The sequence below is a fragment of the Dama dama genome, chromosome 19 (genome assembly GCF_033118175.1).
Source record: "Dama dama isolate Ldn47 chromosome 19, ASM3311817v1, whole genome shotgun sequence".
Classification (NCBI taxonomy): domain Eukaryota; kingdom Metazoa; phylum Chordata; class Mammalia; order Artiodactyla; family Cervidae; genus Dama; species Dama dama.
Genome location: NC_083699.1, coordinates 82631637 through 82640982, shown reverse-complemented (window position 1 = coordinate 82640982; position 9346 = coordinate 82631637). Strand labels below are relative to the sequence as shown.

General features: G+C 42.5%; 1 protein-coding gene across 1 annotated transcript; it reads right to left on the bottom strand.

The window, feature by feature from the left end:
- Window positions 1-718: 718 nt before the first annotated feature.
- Window positions 719-8114, bottom strand: LOC133074114 (dolichyl-diphosphooligosaccharide--protein glycosyltransferase subunit 4-like). Its single transcript, XM_061168057.1, has 2 exons — window positions 8106-8114; window positions 719-841 (listed from the first exon to the last, which is right to left on the bottom strand). The coding sequence occupies exons 1-2, from the start codon at window positions 8112-8114 to the stop codon at window positions 719-721; spliced, it is 132 nt and encodes a 43-aa protein (XP_061024040.1).
- Window positions 8115-9346: the final 1232 nt, after the last annotated feature.

Sequence of the window (9346 nt, the reverse complement as noted above, 5' to 3'; positions counted from 1 at the left end):
TGTCTAGCATTCCTGGGCATGCAAAAGAACTTTGATGTTCCTTACAGCGAAGGCACAGGTGCTCTTAGATGAGCTTTGTTCAGGCATGAGTTCTAATGCTGGTGGCTATGAGCTCAGTGAAAATGAATCAACAATACAAATTACATAAAATGTCTTTAAACAGAAACGGTTAAGTTATACATGTGTTCACCAGTTGATGAAAATATTGTGAGCAGAGCTTGCAGGAACCTAACCCTGCATTTCCCCCGGGAACCATAGTTTAGTATCTGTTAATTCAGGGTTTGTGGCAACTTTATAGAACATAACTACTATCAGTAACAAGAATCAACTGTTTCTATGTCTTGTATTTCCTATACCAACCATAGAATACAAGATGCACTGTTCTGTACTATATGAATATATTTAACAATATTCACAGAGATCTTGCTGTTAGTTTGCATTCGTTCTTTTTTGGGGGGACCACAAAAAATCTATACTTTTATACTGGGGGGAAGGAGTAGAAAAGAAATTAGCCCCTATACTGGGCCCTATTCAATGGGAGCTTCTTGTTCCATAGGGTTAAGGAAGACTTTGAGGAAATAAAGTTGTTTGGAAAAATCCATGTGTAGTTGCTTTGTATGTTGTGATGGGTAAAAGGGATGAGGTGTGAAGGCCCCTCACACCCTCCATCTTGCTTCAGACTATGTCCTGGAACCATCGGGCAGAGAAAGCGCCGCTTTCATTCCTGCTTCTCGGGATTGTTGACGGCCATGTAGTGACAGAGAACAGCAAGCAGGAAGAGTGAGACACCCAGCATGTTGGCAAAGAAGGAGAGCTGCACATCCGTGAGTACGCCTATCAGCTGGGTTCAGCTCCAGGCATGGTCTGTATACTAACTGGAGGCAGGGAGCCGGGACCGGAAGTTTGCAGTGCCCTGAATTCATTCTTTATTCATTCTTTTTTTTTCCAATCAGGTGAACAAAACATGGTCTATGGAGACCAGCCTCTTTTCTCAGCCACCCCAGGGCTCACTCAGTGGGCCCATGTAACCAGTTGGCCACAGTAGGGGATTTTGTGGGCTTTTGGGGCTTTTTGGTTGCTTTTTTTTTTTTTCGCTGTTGTTCATTCTTTTGAACAGATGCCTGGGATTCACCATATGAGTGTTTCCTAATTGGTCTGAATAATTGTCTAGAGACAAACATTTGTATTTTATCTTCTCAAAATGTCACAGTCTTGCATATAGGACTTCCGTGGCATCTCCTGGTTCCTGGGATAAAATTTTAAATCCTTACTTCTCAGTAGTTAAGACTAGGTGTTTCCAGTGCAGGGGGTGAGGGTCTGATCCATGGTCAGAAAACTAAATCCCACATGCCACGTGATATGGCAAAAAAAAAAAATTTAAAGCCCTCATCCATGACCTGCCAGACAGTCTCACTCAGCGTGCTAGTATCTGCAGGTCTCCCCTCCAGCCTTCTTGCACCCCTGGTTTTATCCACACTGCCTGCTGCCACAGCGCATGTGCACAAACTTTCCTCATGGGACATTGTCCCTTGGCCTGATTAACTATCCTCTTTCTTGAAACCTCTGCCTCACAGTTTTTGTTCACCAGTGTGTTACCATGGGGACCTGGCACAGAATCTGGCATGGAGAATATATTCAATACACTCAAGTTAAACAATGGAAAGAATGAGGTGGGAGGCAGCCCAGGAGGGAAGCCAGCTGGTGAGAATTATGTTTACGTGGCTCTCTTTTGACCAAACACTTGGTCTTAAATGCTTACTAGAATGAAAACTGCACAGCTGACTTATCTCCTGTCAGGCTCTCAGCTCATTAGCACTGGAGTGATTTCTGTTGAACTAGACATGTAATGATGCTGGGAAATCAGAATGCCCTGCAAAGTGACCCTGAGGAGGTCACCATACCTTTCTGTGCCAGTTCCTCCCCATGAGAGGAGGTGATAATAATCTGCCTTGTAAGCAAAACACTTAGGCACATCCCAGGGGCTCTCTTCTCTCCCTCTAGCTCCTGCCATCTTTTGGATTTTTCCATAATATATTATGGAAAAACTCTGACAAATTTTAGAGTTTTAGATGTGTTAACTAATGTGTTAACATTAACTAATTAATGTGCTAACATTAACTAATAACTGATGTGTTAACAACTTTTTCCATAACATCTTAAGATGTTATGGAAAAACTAACAAACTTTTTCACCAACCCAATATAAAGCTTGTCCTCGAAGGACAGGTGGCTCAGATGGTAAAGAATCTACCTGAAATGCGGGAAACCTGGGTTCGATACCTGGGTTGGGAAGATCCTGGAGGAGGGCATAGCAACCCACTCCAGTATTCTTGCCTGGAGAATCCCTATGGACAGAGGAGCCTGGCGAGCTACAGTCCACGGGGTCACAAAGAGTCAGACATGACTAAGTGACTAAGCATAGCACACTATCCTCAAGGATATCCTCAGCATATTGACTCAGAAGAAAAGATTTGAATACAAAGATCCAGTGACAAGTCACCTTTCCCCCACAGGCTTTCTCCTACTCTCCCTCCAGCCAAGGGATGCCTGCTGGCATCAAGCAAAAGGGAGGGATCCAAAGAGGAGGTGTCTTAGCCCAAGTGTTTTTCCACCTCCCCAGGGGCAGATTGCACATCCCTGAGCAGGGAGGGACAGAGCGTTGTCAAGACCATCACCAGGCCTTTGGCTCATTTCCACCTTCCAATGACTGATTCTATTCTCGTGGTTTCTCTAAAACTATATGAAACTTGTGGTTAAACCCACATCCTTCCTCTCTTCCAAAAGGCCCCCAGTCACATCCTCCCAATGACCACCACCACTTTTCTTCTGTTTTTGGTTGCAAAATGAATCCAACTAGCTCACATAGAAGGTCTGAGAGAAAGAGGGAGTGAGCATACACAGGGATCTCGTACACCCAGAATCCAACCAACTACTTCTCCCCACCTACCAACCCCCTCCCCAGCATGAAGCATTTTCATCTCTCACCTGGTTTCTTGCAACATCCCTAGCTGATATTCCTACCTTAACCTTTGTGCTCTAAATCTTTCTCCATGTATAGGATGGCCAGATAAAATTTAGGACACTGAGCTAAATTTGCACTTCAGATAAACAAAAAAAATAATTTTTCAGTATAAATATGTCACAAATATTAAATGGGATACACTTCTACTAAAAATATTCATTTATCTGAAACACAAATTTAATAGGACATCATGAAATTTTATTTGCTAAATCTGGCAAACCTACCCATTTAGCAACTAGAGTCATCCTTTTAAGATGCAAGTTAGCTCATATTATCCCTCCACTCAAAATCCACCAAGAGCTTCCCACCTCTGAGCAAAGTGCTTGCCATGATCTGCTTTCCCCAATTCTCCTTGTGTCTCATCCTCTACCACCCACCTCCTTGGCCACCCAACCCAGCCACCCTGGCTTCCTTGTTGCTTGCTCCTTCTCCTTCCTTAGAGTTTTGCTATCTCAGTGATGTCTTCTCCGACCATCCTTTAAATAAACACTGGAATCACCCTACCTTCTATCACCTCCCTGCTTTCTCTTTATCTTCTAACACACCACAGTCCACATGTGTATTGGTTTGCTCTCTTTTCTCACTAAAAAGCATGGTCCATGAAGGCAGGCCCCTGCAGTTTGTTCAAGCTAAGTATCTGGCCTCAGTGGGCACTCAATAAATATTTATTGAGCCAATGATGAAACCCAAGAACAAGAAGCACAGCCAGGAAAGTCTGAAAACAAGGGGAGTTGGTTTTGTTTTTCTTTCTTGGCAGCCTTGCTCTGATCTTTCTCCACTTAATCATCTTGCTCAAGGCCCTCTTTGGACACCTTCCATGTTTCACCAGGACTTCTCAAGGGTGCCATCACAAGGCTGGGGCAATCTGATTGGCTCAGCTCACCTCCCTTTCTCTCTCTCTCCTTTTCTTTCTTTATCCCTTCCCCCCCCCTCCCTGTCTCTCCTTGCCACTTATGTTTTTAATATTTTTAATGAATGAGTAATATTCCCAAACATACACTTTCTTTATGTCAAGGGTGAGAAGGAGTGATTTACGGGCTCTGTCAGCCTAGAGCAAATGCCACTAAACATCTTCCTTGTGTCTCTACCCAGGCACAGGTTCCCCACAGAGAGTCATCGGTGCTCTGGTCTGTATTAGCCAGAGAAGGACAAACAGCCTCAAAATCTCAGCCATAAAAAGTAGAAATGTACTCCTTACATATGATATACATCTAAAATGAATTTGCAGGGATTCTGCAGTCCCAAGCCTCAGGAACCCAGACTAATAGAGGCTCTTCTGAATTGTAGCAGGGAATTAGAGATGGAGGAACCCACTCTTCAATGGGTCAGCCCAGAAGTGAGGGCCAGCACTTCTACTTGCAGCCCTTTGTCCAGAATTGGTCATATAATTGCGGAGGGGCTAGGAAATGTGGGCGAGCTGGTAAGAAGCAGATGTCTCTCCCTAGGTACCATCTTGGGAGGAGAAGAGAGGCAAAGTGGGTGAGAAGCCTGTTCAGACATTCTTCTACTCACCTACTGCAACTCCTGGAGCTCCAGAAACTCAAATGAACCCCAGCCAGTCAAGAGGAATAGATCAAATATGCGCCAACTCTAAGCACTTGAACCAGACCAGATGGCAGTGAGAAAATAAGATGATTTTTCTGAGTAATGCAGGCTCCATTTCCTGATCCCGTATCTGCTACAAAAAATGATAGCATCACCTTTCATTTTTCCAGCACTGACACTTTTCAAAGAGCTTTCTCTTCCATGTGGGCATCAAAAAAAGGCAGAAATTACCACCTTTTTACCAAAGAGAAATTAGAGGCTCAGAAAGGTTAAGAGACTTGCCTAAGGTCAGGAGCGCATAGAGGCATAACTATGACTTGAGCAGTTATGTCTACCTCTGCCTGGTCCAGTGATCATCATCACATCGTACTTCCTTTGAAGGACCAGCACTGGGAAGGGAAGAACCCAACTGGTCCCACACAGGTCTCTGCAGCCACACCACATACATGGGAAACCATCACTGCTGCCTCCCTCTCAATCAGCCTCCCTTTCATTCATAAACAGGTTAAGATACAAAAATTAGGTAAAAGTTTAGCTCTGTTCAAGAGATTGAAAGCATGTTACCCTGTGGATGATGAGGAACAAAAGTGTGATGGATTTCCAAAGCAAAAAGATGAAGGAACTTTCTAAAAACCACACTCTCCATGCATCCCAGAGAGTTATACTTTAGAGCTGAACAGGCTGGTTACAAGGAAGGCTGCCCTGGGTTTGAATCCTGGCGCTGCCACTAACCTGCTGTGTAAACTTGAACAGGTGACAGCCTTCCTGAATCACAGTCTCCACAGTCGTACAGTGATCATCATAGCGTCCCCTTTACAGACTCTTGTGTGGACATAATGTAAAGTGAACCTATAACAGTGCACAACTGTCATCTGGAAAAAGTTGTCTGTTTAGGGGACACATAGTTTTCCAGGGCAAGAGCCCATTGTGTCCCCCTTTACCTGGCAAAGCAATAAAGCAATCCTTTTCCACTTCCAAAAAAAAGAGTTGTCTGTTTAGAGTTTTTGGGTGGGCTGAGAAGAAGCCTGTGGGGTCCTCGTGCTCAGAGAGAAGAACAGAAGGAACTAGAGGGCAGATGCATCCCCGTTTCTCTTCCTTTCACCCTCTCTTCTTCCTTATCTCACTATTTTTAAAGACAGTAGAGAACTTTTTTTTAAAGTTTAGGAGTAAAGAAGAAAAAATGCAAAAAAAAAAAAAACTCGCAAAACCTCATGACAGTAATCCAAATGTCTTGCTTTGCTCATACTTCAGAGTAAGTTTACATTCTCTAAATACTGTGTTTTGAGACTTTTTCTATTTATGTTACCTCATAGATTTAGGATAGCTTGTGCTCCAGTATCAACCCCCAAATCTCAAAAGTTTAAAATAATAAAGGTTTATTCCTTACTCTCCCATGTCCCCTGTGGACCTAAGTGACTCTTGTGCAACTATCTGCCATGAGGTGACTTAGAGATGGAGGATATTTCAACCTTATGGCCCCTCCATCTGAACACATGGTCTTCCTCTTGACTGTTAAGAAGAATTGTGGAATTTGCTGTGTGGCTCAGGAAACTCAAACAGGGGCTCTGTATCAACCTAGAGGGTGGGATGGGGAGGGAGATGGGAGGGAGGTTCAAAAGGGAGGGGATATATGTATACCTATGGCTGATTCATGTTGAGGCTTGACAGAAAACAACAAAGTTCTGTAAAGCAATTCAGTTCAGTTCAGTTCAGTCGCTCAGTCATGTCTGACTCTTTGCAACCCCATGAACCACAGCACACCAGGCCTCCCTGTCCATCACCAACTCCCAGAGTCCACCCAAACCCGTGTCCATTGTGTCGGTGATGCCATCCAGCCATCTCATCCTCTGTCATCCCCTTCTCTTCCTGCCCTCAATCCCTCCCAGCATCAGGGTCTTTTCCAATGAGTCAGCTCTCTGCATCAGATGGCCAAAGTATTGGAGTTTCAGCTTCAACATCAGTCCTTCCAATGAACACCCAGGACTGATCTCTTTTAGGATGGACTGGTTGGATTTCCTTCAGTCCAACGGACTCTCAAGAGTCTTCTCCAACACCACAGTTCAAAAGCATCAATTCTTCGGCACTCAGCTTTCTTTATAGTCCAACTCTCACATCCATACATGACCACTGGAAAAACCATAGCCTTGACTAGATGGACCTTTGTTGGCAAAGTAATGTCTCTGCTTTTTAATATGCTGTCTAGGTTGGTCATAACTTTCCTTCCAAGGAGCAAGCATCTTTTAATTTCATGACTGCAATCACCATCTGCAGTGATTTTGGAGCCCAGAAAAATAAAGTCAGCCACTGTTTCCACTGTTTCCCCATCTATTTCCCATGAAGTGATGGGACCAGATGCCATGATCTTAGTTTTCTGAATGTTAAGCTTTAAGTCAACTTTTTCACTCTCCTCTTTCACTTTCATCAAGAGGCTCTTTAGTTCTTCTTCACTTTCTGCCACAAGGGTGGTGTCATCTGCATGTCTGAGGTTATTGATATTTCTCCCGGCAATCTTGATTCCAGCTTGTGTTTCATCCAGCCCAGCATTTCTCATGATGTACTCTTATCCTTCAGTAAAAAAATAAATTGAAAGAAAATCATGTGTGGGGTCTTAGATGCTTAAGCCCAGCAGAACACTATCACTTCTAGCCAAAAAGCCATATCTTAAGGCAAGACAGGGTGTGGATAGGCCTGCAAAATGTAGTCTTCCTTGTGTCCAAGAAGGAAACTGAGGTTACCTGTGAACCATCTTTTCAACTTTGTGTTTGCTTGACTCTTCATTCATTGTACATTCTATCCTTTATAGTTAGACATTTAGATTGCTTGCAACTTTTCAATACTATAAATATAATCAGAGCTTCCCAGTTTCACTATGTTTATAGTTGGGACCACACTGGCATTGAGACTGCCCTTTTGCAGATGGAGGCTACCACCCACTCAGGCAGAGCCTCAGCTCTCATCCCCACTCATCTAGATTAGCCCCATGTCCCAAAGTCCGCAGGTGAGTGAAGACCACTCAAATTCATCTACTCATTCAGAAATATACATTGAGTGCATGTTGGAGGTGAGGCACTGTGCCTGACACTCCTGGGTACACAGCAGAAAATCAGATGGAGTCCCCGCCCTCTTACAGTCCATTCATGAGTCCTCTGCCCGCATTACCTCTGCTGCTGGGAACCTAACGGAGCACTGCTGAGAGCTCTGTGCCTTGACAGAGTGGAGTGGGAAAGAGAATGTTTCTCTCTTTGTTGCCCATGGCACTTGACCATGTAGGCCCTGAAGCTGCATTGTTTGGATGTTGTGGGCTCACATGGCCCTTTGTTAATTCTTCTCTTTCTGTTTCTTCCACAAAGAGTCAAAACCAGTGAGGCAGCCAGTCTCAGGGTGGCAGAGACTCAAACCCTCTTGTCCCTCATGGTCCTTATGTTTATCCTCCCTAGGAACTTCTTACTCATTCTTCAACCAAAATCCCAAAGCTGCCATATACATCAACTGATGCAAGCACGCACTTGTGGAGAGGGGTGTCCCCTAACACCACCCACCAGGGCCATTGTGGATTCCGGGACAGGTCATCCAGAACCTGCTGAGATGTCAGTAACACCCAGTGGACATCACCAATAACAGCTTTTTTCTTTGTTAGATTATTTCTCTAGGATAAATTCCCAGATGTGGGATAGATAGATCAAAGTATTGAAATATTTTTTGTGGCTCTTGATTCAAGTTGACAAACTGTTTTCTGAGATTTATGTGGTGATAAACACTATCTATGACAATATTAGTTCTTTGCACTGTCACCAAGATTAGGAACTACTATTGTTATAAAATATTGTTTGTGTAGTGGGAAAAAGCCATATTTTTTCCTTATTTTAATTTGTGTTTCTGTGAATACCCCAGGCTCTAATTTTTGCCACATTTGTTTATAGCAGTGTTTATACTTGTGTGATTTGTCACTGCAAATGTCCGTTTATTTATTTATTCAAGTCTTAATTTTTTAAACCAATTTTTATGAGTTCTTTATATAACAAAGATGTTAGTCTTCTGACTGTGGTAATTATATCTCAGAGCTTCCACCCCATCACCCTTCTTCTGGTCTTTCTGCTTTCTTATTCTGGTTATTTTATTTTCATTGTTTTTGTTGAAGTGCAGAAATTTTAAATTTTAATTTATTAAAATTTGTCAGTCTTTTCCATGTGGTTTCTTCTTTTTTCTTTTCACTTCAAAGCTTACAAATATATTTCCTATCCAGAAACTTGATCAATATCTGATTCTATTGTCTTCTAATTTGTTTTATATGGTTTGGTTTTAAAATATTTAAATAATTTTTTCCTAGTCACGTACTTAAAGAAAACAATTGTCTGAGCATGGATTGCTTCTTAATTGTTTTCTTTAATGTTTATTCAATTTATTTAAACTTAAAAAAAAGTTCCCTCATTTCTCCTACCCTCCATGCCCCCACCATATCTTGCAACCACCAGTCAGTTCTTTGACCTTGTTTTTGTTCTCTTTTGTTTTAGATTCTGCATACAGTATAAAAGAGATCATATGGTATTTGTTTTCTTTTCTGACTTATTTTACTTAGCATAATGCCCTCAGGGCCATTTCTGTTGCTGCAAATGGCAAAATTTTATTCTTTTTATGGCTGAATAATATGCCATTATGTATATTCCACAGCTTCTTTATCCATTCAGTTAGGATGTTTCCATATCTTGGCTGTTGTAATAAAGGCTGCAATGAACTTAGGGTATGTATACATTTTTGAATCATTGTTTTTATTTTCTTCTCC